This window comes from Ciconia boyciana, chromosome 7 (assembly GCF_034638445.1).
Source record: "Ciconia boyciana chromosome 7, ASM3463844v1, whole genome shotgun sequence".
Classification (NCBI taxonomy): Eukaryota; Metazoa; Chordata; class Aves; order Ciconiiformes; family Ciconiidae; genus Ciconia; species Ciconia boyciana.
In genome coordinates, this window is record NC_132940.1 from 33,862,927 (window position 1) to 33,889,185 (window position 26,259).

Here is a 26,259-nt window from a genome sequence, read left to right on the forward strand (position 1 = left end):
AGTTAAAATTGAAGAGGAAAAATATTACTTCATCTGAGAGTCTTGTTTCAAGAGCAGATAGCTCTAGCACCAGGAAGCGTCTGTTGTAAGGTGGCATTTCTCCACTTCCATGCAAGCTTCTAATATTCTGCTGTGAAACAGCTGTGAGTACACTTAGGGAAGAATCCCTCCTCTCAGTTGCTGACTTCAGAATATATGGATAGAACAACAAGGCAGTATTGCAATTAGATTGAACTCTGAGCCTGGTCTTACACTTGGGCATAAGTGTAATTCTTATCTGAATAAAATAAAGTCTTCTGGTTAAGAGATAGTCAGATGCTTTGCAATAAGAGTCTATTACAAACAGCTTTCAAACATGACTACAGATTGTCCTTAGACTAAAGCAGAGATACTTCTGGTGTAAATACATGTCTACTACTCCTGCTGTTTGCAGAGAGGAAAGAGAAAAACTCAAGTTCACTTTATTTACAATTATATTCACTTTGCAAAAGTGTTTTTCAGTGCTGTTTTAGGGAGATCAGCAGGAGTTCAGAATAGCTTGCATTGTTGCTTTTTGACGCTGAGTGGTTATCTAATATCTTGTTCCACGTTATCAGTGACTTCTTTAAGTTGGCACATTCTTCTGATTTAAGTAGTTGTCTGTTGCTACAGTACTACCTGTGCAAGCCATCAGATTTCATTTCTGTTTTGGTGTTCTCTTCTAGGTATTAAATGGGTCATTCTCCTTGGAACTGGTCAGTGAGAAGTACTGGAAAGTGAACAAACCCATGGAACTGTACTATGCGCCAACAAAGGAACATAAATAAGCTGTGCTGGAAAACTGAGATGGGACTAACTCTTTTTGTAGCTATGACTTCTTTAATGTTAAAAGAAGGCACCACCATTATCTTCATGGACAATACACGTGATGCCTTCAGGCTCTCTCAGTATACTTATTAATATGATTAGACAGTATTCTGGGTTGTATTTAATTTAGTCTTTGGTTTGGGTTTTTGGTTTTTCCCTAGGAGACTAAATGACCTTCTCCTGTGCATTCCAGTGTTTTACATGCTTTTTTGTTCCTAATGCATGATAACTGAACGAGTGTTCCGGTTTGGAATGTCTTAAATTTTGTCCAGGTAAATCTGGATTTCTAATACATTTGACAGTTATAGTAGCCTCTGTGAAGTAATTGAGCATTGGATGGCTAAGTAAGTCTATTCAATAATAACATATGGCACAGAATGTGTTAAATGTTGTAATTTGCTAATGGTTATCCATATAAAAGATTGGTAGAGAATTGATTTCTGATAGTCTTGCAGCTAGACGTAATCTGATTCCTTATAAAAGATTTATTAGTCATTTTCTTGTGAACAAATAGAGCTGTAGTGAGAAAACTGACACTTTAAAACCTTGCTGTTTACTGGGCTTAATACTTCAATGCAAGGTGATTCATGAGATTGGTTTGCTTTTTAACAAATATTTCAGTCAAAAATACCCCCAAACAACCCAAACCTGTAACTCTTCCTCATGTAGAACATGCCAATCTCTATGCACACTGCACACTGCAGCTTCCCATCTGGCCCCTGTTGCAGTGTTATCCTGTCCTCACAAGCTAAACTGAAGAAAATCTGGAAGTTTTACAGCCCTACTCTGTTCCCTATAAGAACAGATTTTTATTGTGAATGTATTAGATTGTTCTGTAAAGAACTGTCCTGAAAACTTTTTTTTTTTAAAGCACATCCCCAAAATTCCAGCACACGGACATAATGTAACATTGAAATGCTTTGCTTTATGGAATTTGTGCCATCCCAGCTGTGAGTTTATCCGGGCTTCAGTTTCAGTAGGGAGGACTTCAACCATAAGCTGCTCAAAGATGTTTGGTTTTTTTTTTTTCCATAGCTTTAACAAATGTGGCTTAGCACTTTGGAAGACAATTTTAGTACTTGACAAAGTTTACCATTTAGTGTCTTACATTTAGGTTCAAGTTTTAAAACTTGGCAGTAGGCTGCTGTGTAAAGTCCAGTAGCTACTGTTCATTTGCATGTTAAACTCCTCTTCCCTCACTCTGGACCTTGCTGTCACTTAATGGGGGTTGCTTTACCTATTAGCATTCTGTCTTAGGGGAAATGATGTTGCTGTGAGATTCCCTTTGCTGTAAGACTTCCTGATGAAGCCTTCACCTGTTTGCACCTGAAGCTAGAAGCAAAAAAAATTACTGTGGTAGGTGAGAAGTAATATACTTGAAACCATACGGTATTGCTCTTTCTTTGTCTTGCCTGTAGTTAAGACTGTTTTTTGGCATGTGGTACGTAAGTATTCAGATGCTCGGGGATTCTCTTGGGAAGGAAGTACCCTTCCATTGCTTCTGTCTTTCAAGCCTAGCACTTGTAAATACATGTCCAATCCAATTGCTGTTTCAGATCAGCTTTATCCCGATTTGAAAACTGCACAGGCTTCTTTGAGTAACTTAATTATTTTGTCTTACTGGAAAGACTTAGGTTTTTGTGACAAGAAACTGAAGTTTTCAGGCCCCAGAACAGGGGGCAGTTTTTAAGGAAATATGTTATTCATGACTTTCTGGTGAAATGTTGCATTGTATAGACTAGTAGTGCATGTCCACTAAATATAATCTGGGGGGTGGGGGAGTGGTGATTATAAATGCTTGAAAATTTATGGGGAAACTTCTAGATTAGTTGCAGCATACCTTCCCATTGTGATAGCTATGGTAATGTCCAGTCCCTTAAGCAAGAGGTGTTTGTGAAGCTGAGCATCTAGGAGCTGTCTGTCACTTTGTCCCCAGTTCTTTCAAAAGCGTGGGAGAATGTGAAGCTTTTATTTTCATGTTGTAGTGAATTTAGTGAATATTTATGTTCTTTAAATATTATATATATATATGTAGTTGTTTGATTAAACCATTGATTGCACTGTGACTCTTTAGTGCTATAAACTATTTTATTTTCAAAATGACTTTACTCTTCCACCTTCTAAAGCCATGGTATTTTTTAAGTACAGAACGTGTGTTAGGTACGGGTAAGCTCTAGTATCCAACTAAAGTCACACTGAGATTCTCAAATTGACAATAAAAGCAGAAATGTTATCAACAACCTACTGGAAATTCTAGTGCTGCTTCCTCTTATAATTCATAAGAGAAACCCTTTGGACAGTTTGTTTGTTTGTTAGTGCTGCTGTGTTTGTGGTTGTCCAGAGGGAAGAGGGGGTAGGTGCAGCTGACCTCCACTGGTGTTGATCTGAGTTGAGTCTGGCCCTGAGCACTGTTACAGTCCACTGAAACCAACTGAACTCCAGTGTGTTATGTGCCTTGAATGAGAAATATGAAGGCATATAGAAGATAGCAGCTTTTCCAGTGACCTGTCATAGGTGCTGCTGTTCTAACCAGATCCTGTAGCCTGAGAAATGGGATGAAGGATTTTCACAGTGCTTGGGTTAAACCCAGCAACTTTGGTTGCATTTAATTGTATATTAAACAGCTTCAACAGAAAACAAGTGTAGGATAACTGTAATGAATCGGTTGGGTCGAGGTACATTATTAAAAAAAGTGAAATTCTGTTCCTTTCCTTGTTTTATGTCTACAATTATTACAACTTTTAACCAGAAGGATGCACCTTGAGTTAAGAGGGAATGCTTGCGTACACTAAGAGTAGGATTTCTTGAGACATACTAAACTTAGGCACTGTCTGATTACAGAAAGATGTCCCTTTCTGCCTCTGCTCCTGCTGCTCACTGTGCTGACACTGACTTTCAGAGCCTTCTTTGAACACCTTTAACTCCCTTAAAGCTTCCCTCAGTCACAGCTAAACAGAAAACACCCAGCGAGCTCATGCTCATGGGCAGCTACTCTCTGCTGTATGCAGTGGGTAGATGGACATGTCCCTCAGCTAAAAATAAAAAGCATTAGAGGTGCCACTGTACTACCATACCGGTAACTAGATCATATCCTAAAACTTAATTTTCCATCATCCTCTGGTGTTTGTCCTCTAGCATGCTGATCAGCTGATAACCTAATACTGATGTCAGTACCCTAATGGTTCCAGCAGTTAATCAGTTCTGATTTTCTGTTCAGCACAAGCCACTTGCAGTAACACCTGGATCCAACAAAGACTTGTTGCATGTTGAAGGTCTGACATTAGTGATAGTGGCACAGAGTGCCTGGTAAAGTACTATGCCAAGTATCAGCTCAGACCTGGTGGTATAACATCACCCAGCTCTAAGAATTTAAACAGAATCAGCAGTAACCTTGCCACCAACACCCGCATTATCTTAATTTATTTACTACTATATTTACTACTGTAATAGCCAACCATGGCAATATGGATTACTCAAGTTGATCAAACCAGCTTTAGGTCATGCTGTTGTGCACAGAGTGCTCTGCACTGCTGTGCCATTGGTGACTTGCTTTGAGACACAGACAAGCAGAATGCTGTGTTCCCCAAACCCTGTTTCCATACAGCATGAGGGCAATGTACTTAGTCATACCTTCTAATAGAATCAAGAAATAACAAGGAGAAGCCCCCAAACAACAGCCTTGAACCAACACTAGTGTTCTGTTAACTAATTATTGCAGGACTGACCCTACCTGATGAACAACTGAGAGAACTATTGAACAGAAAGAGAATTATCACAGGCCTGAATTAAACACCAGTTGTAAGTTGGTCACTTACAACAGGAAAAAATCCTTGTCTCTGATTCTAATGGCTTTTGCCCATCTGAGAGAGGAAAAAAAGCCCAAATTGTATGGACAAGCCTGGACTTCACTTTCTCTGCACCTCCTTGTGCACATCTGCAGCCACCAAGGAATAGTTGCTTTGACTTGGAAAAGATGCACAATACCTTGTTACTTAGGGGCTGTAAAAGTAATCAAACATGTTTCCCACAACAGGCTTCAGTTAAACTTTCTTTCTATCCTACTTTATTGTAAGTGGAACACTCTCTTTTGCTCCAGTTAATTGACTTTATGACTGATTCTATCCCACTTACATTAACACTGAAGCGAGCGGCATGTTATCTGCAAGCAAAGCCTTCCAACAGTCCACTTAAGAAAAATAAATACTTAGTTCAGAACAACTAGGGAACACTAACTTTTCTTTCTCCTTGCATTTATCTTTCCAATTTGATCCTTTGGAAAAGAACTATAAGCACTGAATTTTTGAAGGAAACATTGTTGCTGTATCACTGCTGAAGTGCAACCTATTATCCCTTTAGTGGTCTCCTCTTTTTTTTTAATTAGGGCAGAATGAAAATAACTCCTTACCAAAGCAGTCCTGAATTTAAGATGGAGTTAAGAGGCAGTCACTTAATTCTGGCCTGATAGGAGCTTAGGAAGTTTTGCATAATCAGGAGCATATCAGTCATGTTAGTCTTGGTTGGCGCTCAATGAGAGAAAAGTGATACTCGTATTGTGGAGTTTCAGAGATGGATAAATAAGACTAATAACCCTGCATGTTCTGCTCTTAAATAAACCTAACATTGGGGGCCAGGTTGAACACCAAACCTGTGAAAAACTGGAACGACTAGTTCAGTTGTGATAGCTGTTCCCAATTCAAGTGAAATACATGGAGGTATCTGAAAAAAGTGTAGGGGAAAGAAAGGACAAAGTTATTAGTCAAGCTTATTTGGCTGGAATGCTGCCATATATTTAAGGAAACCAGAACCGACTACCAACACACAGCATCTTTGCTCGTTCACAGAAGAGACCTTTATAACAGCTAAGATTGTATTATTGACAAATACACAGCAAAACTTCACCTAGAACTTCAACTTGTGGTGCCTTGTCACTGTACCGTTTTGCAGTACACAACCAAATGTAATCTCTGAACAAACAACTACCTAGAGTGACTAACACAATTAATTAAAGTTTGGTTATAAACTGAAGTTTCAGTAACAGTCTTGGAACCATTCCTTCTAGTTCTCACTTGTGTTAGGTCCTTGCTTGTAGGCAGAACTATGAAAATAGAACTGAATGTCACATTACATGTGCAACCTGGAGTTAGAAGTGCACCAAGTCAGGACTTTCTGGCTTGCTTAAACTCAGATCACATTTTATCCTGTGAGATTTTATCATCTTAACGTGACCTCCCTCTGAATTGTACCCAGTCAGGTTTTAGGAATGATTCATTTTAGGAATATTCTGTTTCATGTTAACCTCATGTTCAGAAATGCTTTAAGACTTTTGGCCACATCCACCCTTCTGGATTCTGTGCTAGCAATGAGGCTTTAACAAAGACATGGCAGCAGCCACGATGCCTCAGTGTGAAAGTGGATGTGAGCGTAAAAGCAAGTAACTGTCTCAGAGACCTTCTCACAGTAACAGTACCTTGACCACGCACGCTGTGATCAGGGGTAAGTTCTGCTACGTAATTCTAAAACATCTTTTCAAATTAAAATAGCAGGCAATTCAGATTTTCAAAATCCAGTCTGGTAAGAAGTACTGGCTTACTTGAACAGGGTGTGCTTGCAAGTCTGTAATATCCTGATCTATGAACAAAATTATTTGCATTAATCAGCTGCACAGTGAGTAGGGTAGTCTTTTGTGAACATGGCAGCAGCAACTCCAGATTTATCATCTTCTAGAAACTCAGCATCTTCTGCCTTGCCATCTGCAGCAGCTTGAACGTGTTCTCCTGCCTGGAGATCTTCAGCTAGATGGACAGGGCCTTCTGCCTGCCCCGCCATGTATGTGGGAGTGCTGTACTTCATAAGAATAGTCTTAAATTGTGCCAAGGGCGCATTCGTGCGAACTCCCATAGGATCAAAGTGGGTTCTGCTTACTCTGTATCCAGCTTCAGAGAGATAGTTTAAGAACTTATTTAACCTGAAAAAAACCCCCAAACATTTAAAAAGGAGTTAATGCTAATAAGGCTGATTCAATACAAGTTATATATCAGTTGTCATAGTAAGATAAGACTGGAGCTTAAACGAAAACCTTACTTTGGCATGTTCATTCCTTTAATACTGTGTCTGTGGATATTGTAGTAAAATGCAGGGTGCTCAGCACTGTTCTCAGATTTTTGGCGCTTGGCTGCATTTCGAATCACTTCATCACTTTTTCTTTTTCCTGGACCACAAAAATGCCAGTGAAACCAGTGAATACTCAGTGAGACCACAAAAAAATGCCAGTGAAGCCAAAGACAGTACATAAAAAGAAAAGCCACATAGCAGCTACACCTTTCTGTCTGCTTTTATAGGCTAGTATTTTGCTGAGTTAAAATCTAGCCTGAATTTAATTAACATGCCATTTTCAGTAATAAAAAGTGAAGTCAAGAAGGCTTCATGGAGTATTTAGCATTCTGCTTTACCAGTAAATATGATTCTGGATGAAGTAAAGTAAAATTGGTATTCAGTGGGTAAAAAAACTCCTGAGTACCAGTATTGTTAAATATAAAAATATACGTGAACACTAGGCTGGCTTAGCCATCACTTAAACTATAGTTTAATTTGAAACTGCTACAGCTACACCAAAATGATCTACTTACCATGTACCAAGTACGATTCTGCAGAAGTATTTGGTGTTTTAATATATACACCACACTCTTCTAGAATACAATTAAAAGTCAAAATTAGTTCTACTGTAAGACAGTAAAATGGCAAAATGCCTTCGTTAAACAGAAAGACATGATACCACATTCTGGCCTAAAGCAGGAAGTGTAGTAAGAAGCATACATGTGATAGCTTTTACATACTAACTCAGTAACTTGAATTTAGAGGGGATATTCAAAATACAATTTCATTTAATGAGTAGAGCAGCATTCCCATACAGAAAGCCATTTCTTTTGGCACACTGATTTGCAATCCCTATGGAGTATGCAGAGCATGACAGTGGGAGTCCTCTCTTCCTAAAAGCATATGCTCTCAGGTCGGGATCAGGATACACCAAAGAACTAGCAGACACTTAGTATTTCCGTTTCCTTCAGGCAACATGCTGGATTTCATGGCATGTGAACTGCCTGCATTATGTTTATTTGGTTTAGAACCTGTCATACTGATTAAACTTGTCTAAATCCAGCACTCTGCCTCGGACAGACCCTGCTCTTTTTATAGCACCGAAGACCATCTGACAAGAGCTGACAAGTCCCACACTGCATTCAATTTTACAGATACACCACTGTTAGTAGTAAGTTAACAGTGGTGTTAACTTACCACTGTTAGTTAACACCAACTAACTAACAGTGGTTGTTAGTTAGTTATCAAAGAGCAGCATCTCTCTAAATCACCACAAAGCCAGTCCTTTTTGTGAACAGTCTGCATTTTTCTTACCTTGTTTGTTCTCATCATATGGACTATGGGTAGAAAAATGTTTTGAAGTTGTGCACTCAGCTTCACAAACTAATGTCTTCAAAAGTGGCTGAGCTTCATCCAAACCATACTGGACAGCCTCAAACAGCATTCTTCTGAGGAATCCAGTGTTAAAGAGGGCTCCTGACCTATGAAATATAAGACAAGTGAAAAGTTCAGACTTCTTAATGAAAGCAAAAAAGTTGCTGTAAAAATCTCTCACCCAAACTGATCAGCAATTACATTACACTGAAGTGCTGCGTCAGGCTGACTGTTCTTAACTTAGCGATACTGAATTGCTGTTTCCAATGACAGTAACATTGGTCTTGTGTTAAAAATCAAGATCTCAACAATGGTAATTTTATTTCCACCACTGACTTGCCCTACTACATTGAGAAAGTAATTTAGCTCCCAGAAGAAAGGAACTGTCAATTGTCAACCATTTTTAATACCGCTTTGAAATGGTTAAAAGACTTAACAAAAAGATTTATTCTTGTTTCTCACAAGAGAAAATTTTAAGTATTAATTATCAAGCAGTGTATTTTTTACTACCGTCAGCACATGTAAGGATTTACTGAATAAATTCTCCACAATTAGCAAGTAATAAACTGTTGCTTAACATTTGGCAACTAGAGGAACACACAGCCAGGTTCTCCTGTGCAGGACGAATTATATAAGTTGCACTGAATGTGAAATTTAAAGCAAATTTCTTATTATTTATTAACTGGTTTGAACTCTATGAACAAAAGCAAAAACTGAATACCCTACTAAATTCAAATCAATTAAAAGTTTTCTGGATTCCTTCTGATTGCTATACCGCCTTCTATAGTGCCCAAATATCCAGCAGACTTGCATTTTTATTATATGACTGAATAGCTGACCTCCAAGAGGTCCTTCCAACCTGAATTACCCTCCGATTCTGTATTGTGTTCTGTACTTACCACAGAGGACCAAGAACTACTGCCGTCTTCCCAGGCATACTGCCGTGACAATCACAAGGCAGCTGCTGATAAGGGTTTTCTACAACAGAAAAACAGGATTTAAGTTGTTTTGAAATAGTCAGCAATGCCTACTTTACTGGAGAGAGATGACATAGATATGAAATAGTAGCTTACTTCAGTGGAGGTATTTGGAAGGGCAAGCAACAGCAGAAGTGTGACACTGTTCTCACTTCTGCCAAGCAGTGCTTATGAGAATTTAGTGACTGATGACTTGATCTTTGATCCTTGTTAAAACATTGAAGGAAAAAAAAAACAAGACACCAAACTAAAAAGCCACATAATTCCTATCTTTCTTGGCAGACTTCAAGTAACAAGGAAATTGTTAGGCTTCCTACACTTACATAAGTAGCTGTCCAGGTTAACAGTAAATAACAACAAAATTTCAGACATAAGCCAATTACATCTACAAAATATAGCCCACCTACAAGTTTTCTAACCCCTAAGTCAGATCGTTTGCAAGTAAGGTGTTAAGTAAACAATTCATTTACTAATTAAGACCTCTGCCATAGCACTGTACTTATCGGTTACTCATTTCTGTTCTTAAAACTTTATCTTTTTAATCTTTTTAAATAAGCTCATTGCATGCTCCTGCACCTGACTTTGAGCAGGGCACTCAAAGACACCACCAGTTAGTAGTTAGATATCCAAGAACCTGTAACTTTGAAACAAAGTTTCAGGTAGTAGCTACCTCCTAGCTTAATTTTTTGTCTCCTACATCTGCTAATTTACATATAGAGACAGCCCACAAACAGTTTACTTTTAACCTAGAGGCTGCCTTATTTACCACCAAGTGTTAGATGAATTACAGGAATGTTGCATACCTTTCCTACCACACCTGCCAAGATATTTCCACTAGGCATTTACAGATGCTGCCCAAGGCCAGGCAGAATACACCCTCATCTGAGGGGAAAGTGATACTGTTTAGTCCACTACATTTTAAGGTAACCGACATGAACAGTAGAAAAGCAATCTCACACTGCAATCTATCAAGCTGCCACTGTATGGAGGAACCAAACGGTAGCAGAGACTGTCCTACTCTTCATGCCCTTTACTGAAAGGATAGATCCATGGGCATATCAGGCATCCTGGCAGCTACAGTTAGTTGGAATATGTCCTGTCTGGAAACAAATCCAGTACATTTACAGCAAAATCCATGCAGACAACTAATCTAACACACTACCATAAAGCATGGTACCTTCTCCACCTCATACAATACACTCATTGTTACATTAAAGGGAATTATTACTTTACTAAAAGGATGTAAATATAAACAAGGCCTAAACGAGCACAAAACGGAGATACAGGAATCAGACCTTCTAGAAAGTACAAAGGAAAATCCATTTACCTTCTACCATATTACCCTCTTTCTGAAAAATTCTCTCTTCACACCACTGGCAATGGATGAGGTATCTTACTTTCTTTGCTGAATCATCTGCAGGAGATGGTCCCCTTAAAACTCTGACCACTACTAGAACAAAATGTTCCAGAGCTACTGCGAGTAAAACTTCAATGCCTTTGTTACAGCGAGCTGCAGCTCTATGAAGGAAAAACAAACACAAAACCCCATTGTACTGAAATCAGCAGACGAAGATTGCCACAGACACCTGAACCTGCTGAAAGATTCTTGAGCTCATCCACTTTCTAGAAAGAGATACTAAAGATCTGAGAAGTGATCACGAGAAAGTTTTGGTTTTTAAGTGCCTAGTTTTGACTAAATCCTGTAAGGCTAAGTAAATCTTGTGTTACTTCCTTTTATCACATCTAGAAATATTGGTCTGCCATCTGCATCATCTTTCTATCCAAATACCAGAATATTGCCAGAATATTGTAACAACAAATATAAACAAACTAAATGAAAATCCGAGAAAGCAGAAATGTAGAGGGACACACATGATGGTAAATCATCGAATGTTAATTGGATAAGGACTGTGGGAAGGCAAGTGAGCAAGTCCTGAATAGGTAAGCATTGAGAAGGAAGAAGAAATCTTTAGGGAGCTGGAGCATGTAACCCAGAAAAAACTCTCCTTGAGCACCACGTCTGTATCTAAGAATATTCTGCAGGGAACAACTTCACATATGCAGGGAGACAGAGAAGTAAAATCTAAACATATTCAGGTCAGTATTTACACTCTGGCGTTCTGAAGACCTCTGTGCACTTTATTTCCTCCCCATCTTTCCTGAGCAGTTGTCCCATCCTCTTGCCTATATCTTTTTTTCCTGAATTAGGGACCAGGTTTTATGTCTTCATTTATTTAACAGACTGAATTTACTGAGAATATCTATATGCAAATGACAAATTTCACAAGTTAGTAATTACACATATCTTTTTATCCTCAAGCATGAGGATCTGAAGTGAACATCAGTTTCCACTGAAGCAAGTCTAATTGTAATGCTTAGCTAGACGCCGTTCAAGCAGTTTAATTAATATTTACAAAGTCCTACACAGCACTAAAATGACCACAAAATTGAGAGAGGAATAAAAGAGTTTGCAAATAGGCAAGTCTGGGTATTACTTTTTACATTGCCATCCCTCCCTGCCACCAAAAACGCTCCCCACAATCCCAAGCTCCTACCCTATTTATGCATTTTCACCTTTCCCTATCTTTTAGTTTAAAATTTACATTATCCCACAGCAGCACACAAAATATGAAACATTAATTTTGTATCACAAAGCCTGGCTTTTAGAATTAAGGAATTCTGGAAATTGAACAAGTACAACCTACAGCAGCAGCCTTAAGTTTTGTATCACTAATACTTTTCTAACAAGTTTCTACCACAATTTGAGCAAATTTGTTTTAGCAGTACCTTGTCACAGCAGCAATTACTATTCTGGCTGCCAGTTCCTTGTAGTACTCTGTTCTGACAATATTACATCCATAATGACGCAGGGCAACATGTTGAGCCTTTGCATACAGAGAACTGATGTCTGTGGACGTCAATGACACAATTCCAAGATTTCTCACATTTCTAAAGGCTGAATCCAGATAATTCACAGAAGTTCCAAAGGGGTCCAAATGGCTGAAAAGAAAGGATGTCCCACTGAGTATCTATAGATGCTCAAGAGTTTAGCTTTAATCTCAGGAAAACACTATTTTATAAGCTTCACCTATGGTCATATTTAAAACAAAATGAGAAAACAGGACTAAAATTTACAGCACACCTCTCATGAATTACTCTGGAATATTTAAGTGTCAAATTGCAAGAGCCAGGGCAGCACTGTGCTGGGAAAAAACCACATCACCACAAAGCCAGCAAGATGGGTTTTTCTGGGGGGTTTTTTTGGTTTGTTTTTTTTTTTCATCCTGACCCACTGACTAATTCAAGTTACAAGAATATTGGCCTGATGCTTAGCTTCATCCTTAAAACAAAGCAAAACTTCTAAAAACAAAAATATGTTCAAATGTATGCGTTCCAGTTTATCTACTAAATAATTAGACTAATTTTCAGCCTGAATAACTGCTGCTTAATTAGCTTAGATCTGGATGTTAATACAAAAAAAAAAATCCAATCACATATTTTGATGTCTGTATAGGTTTTTAATGTATGCATCTATAAACCCAACTTGGAAGAATTAAGACCATTTTAATTGAAAATGAATATATTGCAAAATGGATTAAAACAAGAGATGCAATAAAGTCCTACACAACAACATGCAAAGGTATTAATTTTAAACTAATTAAAAGTTTTAAGAAAAAAAAAAGACTAATTTGACATTTCTCTTTATCAAACAGACAGTGAAGTTATTAAAAAAAAATAGTTTGGCTCAAAATTTTCATGGACATTTATAGTCCATTCTGGATGTCAGAAGGGCTTAATATTTTTCCAGCGATTTCCAAAACATTTAAGATTAAAGTTCTGTTCCCACACCATTTGTGGGACAACAGAATTACATTTAAAATACCAAGTGACTGTTGGTCGATTCTTTCATTCCAGCTTCCCCAAATAATCATATACTGGGCGATGGGGTGGCATGTGTCGTTATCAAACCAGAAAAATTATTAAAAGATACATTCAACACTTACATAAAATCAAATGATCTCAAATGCATTATAACATTGGCATCCATTTTTGTCACCTCAATGGTGTCGGTATTTTCTTCTCCAGCTCCCATAGCTTCATCATTGTCATCTTCTTTAGTGTTCAGTTTCACCTTCATTTTGTTTAAATGGCAGTTTTCCTGAATCATTGTCACAGAATTTTCATTACAATCATTAATTGTAACTTTCACAGAACTTCTGAGATGCTTTGCCCATTGTAATCCCATTATACCTAAGGAAAGACAGAATTGTAACTCCGTGACAGAATAAGGAGTTGGTTTCTGGGTCACTGAACTTGCTAAGAAAAAAATTCATCCTTTAAAATGTTTATAATACAGAAGTGTGTGTGATGCAAATTTTGTCATGTTCCTGCAAAAATGTGTTGGTGACTTTCTGCCTCAGCACAGAGTGACAAGGGGGTATGTAAAGGGACAGTCTATTTGTCACTTTCTTATATGATCATTGGGGCTATAGACCAAAAGACCTGTGATTTTTGTAGCAAGCTGGACCCACAATCTGCAGGAAAGCCCCTTGGCTTGTTTAACACTCCAGCGTAGCAGACAGGGTCATGTGACAGACCACAGTAAAACACAAACATAAGAATAGGTACTGTGAAGATTTTTAGGTTGTCTCCAAATGTTTATTGCTGACTTTCGTAGTGAAGTCCACGATTACATTGTAGAAATGCAGGACAGGATGCACTTGTGAAGTCTGGCCTAGTTCAGAATGGTGATAAATTCATTATCAAGAATTTTTATGCAAAACGCTGAGCAGTTACTGCTGTTCTCAACTATGACTTCAAGTTTACAGTAGCTAGCTGATAAGGCAGCAATCCAGATCTCTTTAGATTTTTATTCCAGATGGTTAATAGACACTGATATAACTACTTTACATTTAGTTCATGTCCAGAATTTTTGTAATCAATTAAGAGATGATTCTGACAAAGAAGCTTGAATTCATCACCATTTTTAAACCACAGGTTGATTTTACAGCCGAATTCCACAGCCACAGAGTCACAAGAGATCCATGACCTTGGACGCAAGTTTAGGAAGATTTCATGGACATTAAGGCAACTGATTTTAAGGAAACCACTAACTTTGACTTAATATTATTTACAGTCTTTTTAAAAGGCCTAATAGCAGGCTCTTGAAGGCTGGTTTTTTTGTATGGAAGCTAACGATTGCCTGCCTAAGGAAGAAAATTACTGTGTACCTCACTATTTTTGAATACGCGATGTCAGTTACTACTGATTTCTGCTGCTTCATACTATTGGATATTAGCCAAGAGATTAAAGAAATTGACTTTACCAGTAGCACCAAAAGCATCCAAACATTCTATCGGTTTACGTTCCTCAGCTAGAACGGCTAGTGCGCAGAATATCAATTGCCTTGAAAAATAAGAAAGAATGGTCATAGTCCATTTGAGAAAATTGAGAAGTTGAGAAAATACTTTTCCTTCCTTTTCCTTATTTATTTCCCTTGAATATAATACTAGAACATTTAAGCTAAACTTCACCTTTTACACAGAAGAATTGTAAATCCAAAACCTCAACTATCCTTAAAAGTTTAATTCTATAGCAGGATATTCATAAGGTAAGATCCTGAATCAACTTACTAGTTACTCTAACACTGGAAAAAGTGGCTAGCATTCAACAGTAAATAGTATTTTTCTTACTTTCCCAGCACAATCTGATACTACCCTACTAATGGCTCTGTGTTTAAAAAGATGTCAGAAATTACTGTAGAGCAATGAAATTCCACTGTGTTGAGGAACAGGCCTTGTTCTTTTAGACATGGCCACAACCTTAGCTGCAATGGCCTTCTTCAGAGGCATGCCTTAGCTGTCACAGACCTATCTGAGCTAACTTAAAACCTGGAAGCTCAAATATTAACAGCACTGAGAACGTGAGGGGTCAGCACAGGCTGAAGCCTAGTCCCATGCTTTGGTGTCAATGCTCACACCTTTCAGTTGTGGTACAGACACCATTTATGACTGTCCTTAAAAAATCATGATGTTTCATTCTTCATGTTTTTTAATGCAAACAATGAGAAGTCACTTGAGAGAATCTGAGTCCCAAGAGAAAAAGGCCTAGAATATGAAAACTGTAAATTACAGGTATGCTGCTGTTCAGTTAGAGGCGAGAGAGCAGTGACTATCCATAGTATCTTGTGGAGATTCACAAGAAAACACCTTAAGTGTACACAATGAAATGAGTTTTCAAGTGTGCTCCTTTCAAATCCTGTTATCCATCAACTACTCGTTACAGAAAAATACTTAATTGCTTCAGAAATAACAATGTTTCCCATATAGTGTTATTGGGTTTAAATATTATTTGTCAAGAAGAGTTCTGATAGAAAACTATTTCTCTTACACTCTGAACAAAAGTTTTGCAGGGTTTGCTTTTCAAAATGCTTGAGTATTTTTCACTACAAACTCATCACCCCTCTGGTGCATCCTCCCGCTCCCTGTTCTGTTACCTGTTGAGTTTCATTCTAGGATTAAAATAGGAATCTGTTTTCTGAGGTGTGGAGTAGTTGGGAAGAACCTGCACATCTGTGGCCGACTCTTTCAGCACTTCATGAGAAGGCTTGGGAGCAGGAACTAAAAGAAAGTAATTATGGGGAAAGGAAAGAGTTAGTGAGAACTGAAATTATCATTAGCACATTTGATAAATTAAATTGAAAATTTGCTCCCATATAGCAAGAAGTCTGGGTTATGCTGTAATCCAACTAGCACATGGATCATTTAACAAGTATGTGGGGGAAAAAAAGCAGGCAACAATTTATCTTCTAGTCCTAAGACTGGCAGATAAAAGATCAAGCTCTACCACAATTTTCTTCCCACAAAACTTCAGATTTGTTTCTCAGTTGGGCTCCTATGTATCCACTTAAATGTAAGAAAGCAAGCCCCTGAGCCTCAGGCTTACTTAGCACGTTTGTTTTGCATGTCCAAACATAATACATTGCTAATTAATTAAAACCCTATTAACACAGTCCTGAATGTATATCAATGAACTGCAAAAACCCCTCAAAATCCTTGATCTAGTCTCTAAGTTATCGAACAGCTTCATGAAATGTGTATAGACAGCACAAGCATAGGGACAATTTCAGTACTTAAGCTTTGTATAAAATAGTCTGTGGCAAAACAAGCTTTCTGATTTGACAGCTGTACACACATGCTGTCATTCCCCTGAGCAATTTATCCCCAGTCTAACAGCAGCAAAATTTACCCAGGAATGACCAGGAAAGATTTGTTAGCCATCAACGAGATACCTTTCAGTGCTCAGCCTGCCTATCTCTCAGTGCTTTCAAGTACACAGATTGTGTATCTGTGAACCACTCTACCATGTGCTCCACGTTCATAGCCCCCAAGTGTTGCTGAAGTGCCTACAAAGCATGAAATATCTGACCTCCAAATTTATCCTCTCCCTGAGAGGAAAAATAGCCACATGCATTTTGTTAAAAAAAAATTACAAATGGGCCACTCTTTACTAACACCTCTGAAGGGAACCATACAGAGTTTAATATATTTCACAACACAAACTCTATTTAAGTTAAAGGTATGGAATATGGTATCGATGGTACTACTATCACTTCTCAGACATGCAAGCTGATCCTCAGACACTAAACTACTACTCCTAAACTGGATATTGGCAACAGGAAGAAGTATGACCCTCAGAGCTCCCAGTCTCATCTTTATTCTATTATATTTAGATAAAATCCATATGTCTACACAGAGACAGAGAGAAAAAAATCAGACCAATTTTCAACAGTAACAGACTGGGCTGTAGCAAAAAAGCCTTAATTTTTACACACCAGCTAATCAATAATGTGCTTTTTACTTGACAGCTGTAGAGAACAGACCACTTGCAAAAATAAAGATTTGGCATTCCAATTATTTAAAATGCTTCCAGTCTAGTTTATACAAGTTTAGAAACAAAAGTCTAATTCTGGAGAAAGTCAGACAGGATTGTCATTTACCGAAGAACTACAGACAGCTCTGTCATGTCTCTCCAGGACTGAAAAAAAAGTCACTTGTTTTGTGAATCCATGCTGATGCAATTTGGATAAAAAGCAAAGGATTTTTATATTGCAGAGATTTACTCAAGACTGATTTACAAACACACACAGCCAAATACATAGGTATTAAATTCTCTATACAGATTTTGTTTCATGGATTCCATGTCCTCCATTCTTTTGGGGAGACAGAAGCCTACATTTACAAAATTAAACTAATTGTGAATGGAATATTATTTATTGATAAGAACAGAGTAGCTGGTCAATGCAGAGACTAAATCACAACACTGCTACACCTTTGAGGGAAAAAAAAAAAAAGAATTCTGAAATATTAAGGGCAGATTTCTCATTAATAAAGCTAAATCTGTTTGGGAATTTTTCTCATGTCTCTCACCCACATATCAGTTATTCCATGTGCTAGATAGTATAAAAGGATTGCATGTTTTACAGAAGTAAGAACCTACCTGTAATAAACCTTGATTCAGTTTCTCCTTTATTTACATGACGATTAATATGACCTATCATGTCAGTTCTTCGCGTGATAGTTGCAGAACAGATGATACAATGGTAATGGGCTCCCATCTTTGAAAATGCCTGTAAAATATAATATGTGTAGTTTCAGAATACTTAAACATGGTTAAAGTAGAACTACACCTGAACACAGGCATATGAAGAAGTCATCTGTCTGTTACCTCTAGTGCATACAAAATATTTTGAATCTACAGCCACAGAGACTGTAAATAATCATTCCTGCAGAGCCAGCACAGCACAGCTATCCTGCCACAGCACCACAACCGACTGAACTCTGCCAATACTCCATATACTCAGCACACAGGGAAGGAACTTAGAAGCATCCGTTGCCTGGCCTAACAAACCCTTCATCTCTTCCACACAAAGCTGCTGTTTACTCCAAACTGTGACAGTGTTTTACATGATCTAGGCAGCTACCCACCAAAATAAGAGAGAGATACAACTACATTCAACTACCCAAGGGTTACAGCAGATACTTATATTCTGGACTTATAAGCTTTTGGTATCCCACACTGGATGGCAAGACATATTTTGAGACTAAGTAGATCGCAAAAGTTCCCCTAAATCACCCATTTCCCCCACTTTGTAGGGTAACAAACATTTCTGTGATTCAGTATTTTTACCTGGTCTCCAATGAGGTTTGGTTTTACTGGACGACAAGGTAAGTGGCAGATGCACATTCTGTACCCTGGAAAACAAATTCTTGTCACATCACAGTACAATAAGTAAACAGAATGCATATGTCCTATATCACAAACTCTGACTCAAAATGTTCTTTATTTTTAGGGCAGTCTCATTTAAGATTCCCAAATGTTGCCACAAGACAGCAACAAGAGAACATTACCAATTATATGATAAACTCACCTGCTGCACAGAGAAATTTATCAGCTAATTATAAATTACAAATTTTTTAAATCCGACAAAATTACGTACAGACAATTCATGTTAATAAGTCTGTTAGCATCCTACAAAGCTACAGCGAGTCTTCTCTTGTGAGTATTTTACAAAAGTATCGTTACCTGGCTAAAAGACTTGTGTGAATACTCCTATAAAACTTACATTCCACAGTTTAAAGAAAAAAAACAAAAAACAAAAAACCAACAAAAAGACATCTGCTAGTGCACGGAAATACAGAACTCTAGTCAGATCGTTTTCAGTTTATCTTTAATCTTGTCCATCTTCTGATTAGTCGCTTCCCACAAACTCATACACCTAGTTCTTTAAAAACACATACAGTTCACTTTCTTTTCCTTCTTAAACTTCCTGTAGGGATTTTAATGCATCTTACAAGCAGATCACAGAGTTTGTTAAAAAACAGGTCAGGCTACTAAATACTTATACTAAATAAATACCTTAAGTATTTATCTGAAACCATGGAATCTTTATGATGAGCCAAAAAGTGACTTGTGCGCATGTGTCTGATTATTAACAATATAACCGAAACTTTTATTAAAGTAATTTTCATTATATCAATATTTTAAATTTTACAGTAATTTTCATGACATACCAAGCAATTGTTGGGTGTTTTTTTTATTTTGTTTGGGGTTTTTTTGTTGTTGTTGTTTTTTTTTTTCCCCTGGTTTTTTTAAATGAGAAAATGCACAACTGTAATTATTTTGGCATGTAGAAGAATACAGAGCTGTCTTACATTTACATTTTACAACCCAGGTCAAAATTCATTGTCAAAATATGTTTCTAGCTCAGAGCTGGTAACAAGATGCTTAAGTCAAGAGGAATTTTAAAAGATGAAACACAGAACAATGTCCTACATGTCCACAATTTCTTCTACTATTTACTATTCAAATATGATTGCCATTACCTTCAAATTCAACAGAAACTTTCCAGTGCAAATTCTGAAGGTGACGATGGAGTTTATGACTATAGCAAGCTTTGAATTTCTCCTCAGGACACAATGGACAAGGCTTCTTTTCATCTGAAAATACAAATAAACAGAAATTATGAGAAACATATGAAATGCAGTTACCACTTGTATTAATATGAGATGCATGCTAAGAGAAAAAAGAATGAAGGTACTGCCAATGGGAGTTAGAGATTAATTCCCCAGTGTATATTCTATTTCAGGCATACACAAATGTCAAATTTATGGACTGCCTCTTTCTACTCCATAGAATATAGACAACAACTACTATTACTTTAAAGATTGTTAACTGCTACAACCTTAGTTTTTGTTTTCTAGTAATTTTTATTCCAGAGACACGAGGCTAACACAACTTCTGAAGAGTGTTGCAGAACGACAATTTTATAGATGAAGTCTAGAGACTTACAATGTTTCAAAAAAACCCCAAATGAAGATGTTAGAACAAGAATGTGTCTTTCCTCCTCCTGAACCTTTTAGATAAAACAAGCACCTGGTATCTTCTTAAGCCGCAAAAAAGATAAAGTACTCTATGTTAAAAATAACTTTTCTTCTTGGAAATGTTGCATCAGGGACAAAAAAACCAAAGGCAAGACTATCTGACATCAGAGGTTTTGAAGCACTTGCAGTACTACCCTAAATAAAAACTAGCTATTGGGAGACACATGTTGTAGAGCTGCACATAGGGACTATGTATCAGGGCACACATACATCTGCTGCTGGGTCGTACACTGCTGAATGTCAAACTCTTGCGCGGAATTTAGCAGAAAAGCTTCTATGCGTTAGAACACTACAGGATGAATACTGAAACATGTCACACAACGTGGGCATCTATAAAAATAATTACTTAGGCTTGCACAACAGTAAAATTCCTTTTTTGTGACTTTTTTAATGAGTGGATTACTATGTCCATGCAGAGTTCCCATGCCACTGAAGCCAACAGAGGCAGCCTACAGCTCACCAAATAAATCACCAGTGTTCTCTAATGTTGATCAGCCTATTTTATTGACTTATTATTTACTAAGTATCAAATACATGAGGCGATGGTAATAAATACAAGTCAGTCCATTAATACACATGGCAGAAGAATGCTACATCCATGGCAGAAGAAAAAAAATTACTATTGAGAATAGGAGAGGGAATAATGAGTTTCTTATTACTACCATGGACTTATAAATAACTCGGCTCAAAACAGCTGCAAGTACCAGACTTATGAGATACTTATGATCTATCTCCTCATTAAAAATGGAACAAACTCTCTATAGAAGCTATTATTTCCACCAGTGGCCACTCTAAAATATGATTAAGGCACAACAGCCGTATGATGCAGAGCCTATGAGCCCTGATGTTCTTCTTGATCTGTGAATAAAAACTAGTTTCAGTTGCAAGGGCTGCCACTACCAGTACTAAATACATACATGTAATCAGAGAAAAACTAAAAGTTGTAATAAAAACACTTTGCAGTCTTAAAGCAATCCTCCAATGTACATCTGGATCTGAAATGAATACAGAGTAGGGAAAAAAACCAAAACAGAATACATATTTATTTAAACTGATATTTAAGCACTAGAAAGCAACAATTAGCTTCCCTGTTATTGTGGCACTTGAAGTAAAATAAAAATGAGAGTAAGCTGATGATGTATAGCTAGAATTAACATTTTGCTGATCCATGCACACTGCCAACATTAGACATGCAGCAATGCAGAGGAAAAAGATGGAAACAAATCATTAAGGCCTTAAATTTACTGAAGGAAGTACAACATTCAATAAGCAAGGGAACAAATCATAAAGCTATTTTTTATGAAACCCTTAGTCTTCAAGCATTATAAAAATATGTAGTGTGTTAAAAATAAAAACTAAGAAAAAATGTAAATACCTGTAACATGAAGATCTGTGTTCTGGGATACTGCCATGGTAAACTCACCTTCTTTCAGGTCAGCTAGTTTCTCTAGATCAGCAAGATGTCTTTGAATTGAAATATGTTTCTCTAAACAGCAAAGATATTAGAAGTTAAACATTCTCAGTTAAAAAATTACTTTTAGATTACTGCTATTTTTCTATGCACCATTTCAAATCTAACACTGTTAGAGAATTACTAGAGTACCAATTGGAATACTTGTTTGTATACTTTAACTTCCATGGTAGAAGGAATGACTGCAAAATTAATCCCCAGAATGGTTCTTCAATAAGATCCATATATTTCCATATATTTCTACTGGCTTTCTAATGCTGACACATATCAAACTTCTCAAAATGGAAAGACCTTCACTTGAAAAAACAAGCTGAAAAGATCAAGTCACATTCCACTTACTCCTGATTTTCCTGCTTGGCATCATTAGTGAATGCGAATCATGCACAAAGCAGTACAAAAACATCCTGTGAACTGTCTGGCAAAACTGAAGTATCAGCTAGAAGTGGACCAATTATAAGTAACAATTATTCACTGTATAGCCAGGACACATTAAATTCTACCACTTTAAAATTAAATTTTTCCCCTTAGGAGACTGTTTAACCTTTAAATTCACCTCCTGATTTTTCAACTTATCAGTCAATGGGAACAGTGGAGAATATGTTAAAAACAAGAGAATTAGCTTATCCAATGAATCAGCTTCATTGGACACAGAACATCCCAGTTTACACTAATACTGATTCTGTAGCGATTTTAAACCTTTACAATGCTTTTACAAGATTAGTCTTCAGATTTTCTTATGTGAAACAAAGATAGCAATTGACCAATGTGCTCAAGATGCAGAAGTGAGTTTTAAAGATAGGGTTAAAAGCAATTCCTAACTTTTAATTTCTGCACTTAGATACAATAGATTTTCTCTGTTCTCTGTGGTGCTTTTAGCATCAGAGCCTGATGTAGATCATACCTCGTCTAACCTTAACTTCTCTTCTATCACTGTGTATGTGTGAATTTCTGCAGTGATTTCTAGAAATGTTAGTAAGGGGAAAATGGCATCTCATTTGAAAGAGATTTCCAATGCGTTAGGAAAATATTTTATTCAGATGCATGGGAAGAAGTATCCATACCTATTGGACGTATAGAAAATGAGACTTCACACATTCCCTTCACCTTTCTTCCCCACTATTTCCACCTTTTCTCCTCCTTTCCTCAAGCACACAACATAAATATTCTTAGAGTTTATTAGCAAACCTCTTGGATAATCAGATGATACATCCAAAATGTTGCTATCTGATTCTCTTGTGGATTCTTCCTCTGTTCTTTTTTCTTCAGTTTCCAATTCTGACTCAGTAACTTTCACATCCAGGTTGTTGCTTTTCACTTTTCCAGAGACAACCACGCCATCTTAACAAAATCAAACAAACAAAAAACCAGTAAAAGTGTTGTTGATATAACTGAATTATACAAATATGTTCGTTTCCAATAATTTGGTGCTTCTAACAGGCAAAAATGACTACAAGTGTGAAGGAGAAAAAAATATATAAACAGTATGTTGGAGAATAATACGAGATTAATTATCGCTCATCCTTAGAAACCACTGTGAAATAATGCCATCCTGGACAAACAAAGCTATTCACCCATCTGTATCATCAGATGTTTAAAGTTAACAAAATAATATTTACATGTTATTTTCTGGCAAAATGCAGTGCTATCAAGACAAAGCAGGCGAGGAGGTCCAAATACTCATAACAATACACTAGCGGCTAAGAAAATTTGAAAACATAAGTTTAGAACTGTTTATGACTAGTTGAGCAATCTGAAAAAAGGAGGGGAGTAAGGAAGGAATTTGCTATCATCAGGGGCTGTGATGAGGGTTAAGTGCTGGTGCCATCAGCACTTGCAAATCAATGCCTTCTGTGGGGTAGCGCAGAGATGGGCCTACTGAAGAATTTCAAAAGGACTTAAGAGCCTGAATGATTGGGCAATAAAATGACAAAAAACAGTCAAGTGGTAGACTTGGGGGAAAAACCCTAATTTTGATTTCACATATGAATGGATGGACTTTGAGCTGAGCATCACCAGTCAGGACTACTACCTTGAGATTTTAAAATACAGTTTTGGCGAAAGGAAGAGGTATAAATCCTCAGAAGCAGTGAGTCCCTCTCCCCAACAACTGACACTAGGAAGTACTAGGAAAGGATGCTGAAAGCCCCGCTCAGCCTGCATATTGAATGGTATTGCCCTGATCCAAGCTTCAAAGGGACATGGTAGAACTAGGAAAGTTTCAAAAAAGGGTGACAAGAAATAACAAAGCTATGGCATCACTTCTTAGCTACTGAGAAGCAACAGAGCAAACTATGACTTTTCAGCCTGGATACAACAGATGTCTATAAAATCATGAGATGCAGAGAGAGCACACAAGTCAACGACTCACTGTCTATTCCAACACAAAAACTGGGATGCACCAAATGGAGGAATCAGCTGGAAATTGAGAGCACAAGAATGTTCTCTACACAACCTACTGTTAACACTGCGGACCTCCCTGCCACAGGCTGCTGCAGATGCTGCAAGTATACGAGCGTCAAAGTGAGAATTTTACGGAAGAGAAATCCACTATGGGATTTTAAATACAAAAACATGACCTTTGGCTCAAGAAAACAGGGAGTTTGAAGGTATTTCTGGAGGATGCATTAATGTATGGTTGCTCTGTTCTGAGAGTCTTCCCTAGCCATCTACTCCTGGCCACTACTGAAGACAGAGTAAGGGCTGGAAGGATCTTACAACAGTTCTTACAATTTCCCTGGAGTTTTTTGTTTGTTTACTTTTAAACATTGCAGTTGGATACAAATCTTTGCTATTATAAAACAACAGAAAGAGGAAATAGAGGGAATACCTGAAGAAAGGGGTTAGAAAAATTGTTTAGAAAGAGTAAAATTATTCTACCTACCTTAAAATATATCAAGATCAGCATTGCTACTTGGAGAGTGTTGCTGTACGTCTCACAAATGTATTTTTAAGCTGACAACTCACCTAAGACAGACTTGTATTTCCTGTCTACTTCTCAATTAAGAGGTTGCACGATGCCTGATGATAGTTTCTGCACACTTTGTTAATAGAAAGACAGAAAGAAAATGAAGAAGTAAAAGGATTTTTGGCAAGAAATCCGAAAGAACAACAATGATTTATTATGACTACATGTGCCGTGAGAAAAACAGATAACACTGTTAACAAGAATGCATAGTGAGAGCATGGCAGTGACCCAAGTCCAACTGAGTTGGACTGTCTGCATCTTCAGAGCAAGTGTATAGGTTAAAATGGTTGAGAGTATGCATATATATGTACATATAGTTTGTATACCCGTCTACATGAAGAGACATAAATTTTCACACTAAATGATTAAGAAAAGCAGGCTGCTACCGAAGCAAGATTGCAGGATTTTTAAAATGCCCATCAGGAATCACTGATTATGTACAAACATAATAACGCTTCAAAGAGCCTAAATTATACTTTTTTTTTTTTTAATTAGAAGAGTCAGTTCACTTCAACTATAAGGCTGTAGCAGCAAATGACTGGCATCAATGCCACGTTTGGAGCGGCTGGAAAACTGGCACAACCAGTTTTAAACACATTTGGCAGAAAATACTAAAGAGAAAAAGTATGGGGCAAAGACGGCATGGCACACATCGCGTCCCCATCCCACCTCCAACAGGCCCCGGTTTGTAACGGGACCTTGTGGACCACGGTTTGAAATAAAAAAATATCATCATCATCAACAACAAAATCTCATTAGATGTAGATGCAGGAAAGGGCGACACAACCCCTGGACTCGCCGCTTCAAAGCTCCCCGAGCACGGAGGAAGGCTCCGCAACCACCGCCAAGGCTCAGCCCCTGGGCCGGGCCGCCGCAGGGAGCACGTGTGGCCCCACCGCCTGCCCCGCACCAGCCCAATGCTACACCAAGTTCGTAAAACGGAGGAAAACGGGCTTCTTTCACGTCGCAGGGGTTTCATGGCGCAGGCAGAGCGAAAAAGGAGACGGCACGAAGGCGGCTCCACGCGCCCGGCTGTAAATTCAAACCCCCACGGGATACTCTCAAGGTGCTTCTCTCCCTCCTGCGCCTCCGCATGGCACCCGCCCGCCCGCAGCACCTCCAGGGCACGGCGGGGCCCCACAGACCCGGGAAGAGGGGCAGCAGCCGGGCGCCACGCCGCTCCCCTCAGAGAGGGACGGAGGGCCTGGCTCCCGCCACACCGCCCGCCCGTTCACGGCACCCCCACGCCCAGCCCTCACTGAACGCTGTAGTCTCGCCACCGCCTTCGGGGTTCTCCTCCTCATCATCATCATCCTCCCGCCCCAGCTGCGTCCGCTCGGGGGAGAGCCGCGCCAGCGAGGCCTCTGCAGCCTCCTCCGCTGCCATCTTCTCCAGGGACAGTCCAGCAGCGGGCGAAGGGAGACGAGCCGAAACAGAGGGACGCACCACTCTACCCACACGCCTCTTATTTGGGAGGGAGGCGGGCAGGGAGGCACGGTGGTGGCGGCCTGGCACGTACGGCGCGAGAGGAGGCGGGCCTACACCGCCTACATTTCCCAGAGCGCCTCGGGGCGAGGGCTGCCTCACCGG

At 38.3% G+C, this 26,259-nt stretch overlaps 2 protein-coding genes across 7 annotated transcripts in view; one reads left to right on the forward strand and one right to left on the reverse strand.

Annotated features, from left to right (window-relative positions):
* Positions 1-3,072, forward strand: part of RNF2 (ring finger protein 2) — a 28,228-nt gene extending 25,156 nt beyond the window's left edge. For all 5 annotated transcript variants that reach the window (XM_072867765.1, XM_072867764.1, XM_072867767.1 and 2 more), the window contains exon 7: positions 705-3,072. In XM_072867765.1, coding sequence (XP_072723866.1) covers positions 705-806 — 102 coding nt within the window. In that variant the 3' untranslated portion in view covers positions 807-3,072. The remainder of the gene's footprint in view (positions 1-704) is intronic.
* Positions 3,073-3,199: 127 nt separating this feature from the next.
* Positions 3,200-26,202, reverse strand: TRMT1L (tRNA methyltransferase 1L). Of its 2 annotated transcripts, none has more exons than XM_072867760.1 (16): positions 25,929-26,202; positions 22,890-23,042; positions 21,657-21,719; positions 19,676-19,789; positions 18,480-18,544; positions 17,790-17,919; positions 15,787-15,910; positions 14,617-14,696; positions 13,295-13,541; positions 12,078-12,290; positions 10,618-10,808; positions 9,213-9,291; positions 8,254-8,420; positions 7,473-7,532; positions 6,928-7,054; positions 3,200-6,811 (listed from the first exon to the last, which is right to left on the reverse strand). In XM_072867760.1, exons 1-16 carry the CDS (start codon positions 26,053-26,055, stop codon positions 6,496-6,498), a joined length of 2,256 nt encoding a protein of 751 aa, XP_072723861.1. In that variant the 5' UTR covers positions 26,056-26,202; the 3' UTR covers positions 3,200-6,495. The 2 variants fall into 2 exon arrangements, with proteins under 2 accessions (XP_072723861.1, XP_072723863.1); XM_072867762.1 differs by having other exon boundaries at positions 21,609-21,719.
* Positions 26,203-26,259: the final 57 nt, after the last annotated feature.

Bases quoted from the DNA above. Each gene is read 5' to 3' on its own strand.
- TRMT1L (XM_072867762.1), bottom strand. From the start codon at position 26,055: ATGGCAGCGGAGGAGGCTGCAGAGGCCTCGCTGGCGCGGCTCTCCCCC. The intron at 19,790-21,608 runs GTATTTACATTT...TTGTATTTTCAG, and splicing joins CACAGATCTTCATGTTACAG to ATGAAAAGAAGCCTTGTCCA. The intron at 13,542-14,616 runs GTAAAGTCAATT...GTCTTTCCTTAG, and splicing joins GGATGCTTTTGGTGCTACTG to GTATAATGGGATTACAATGG.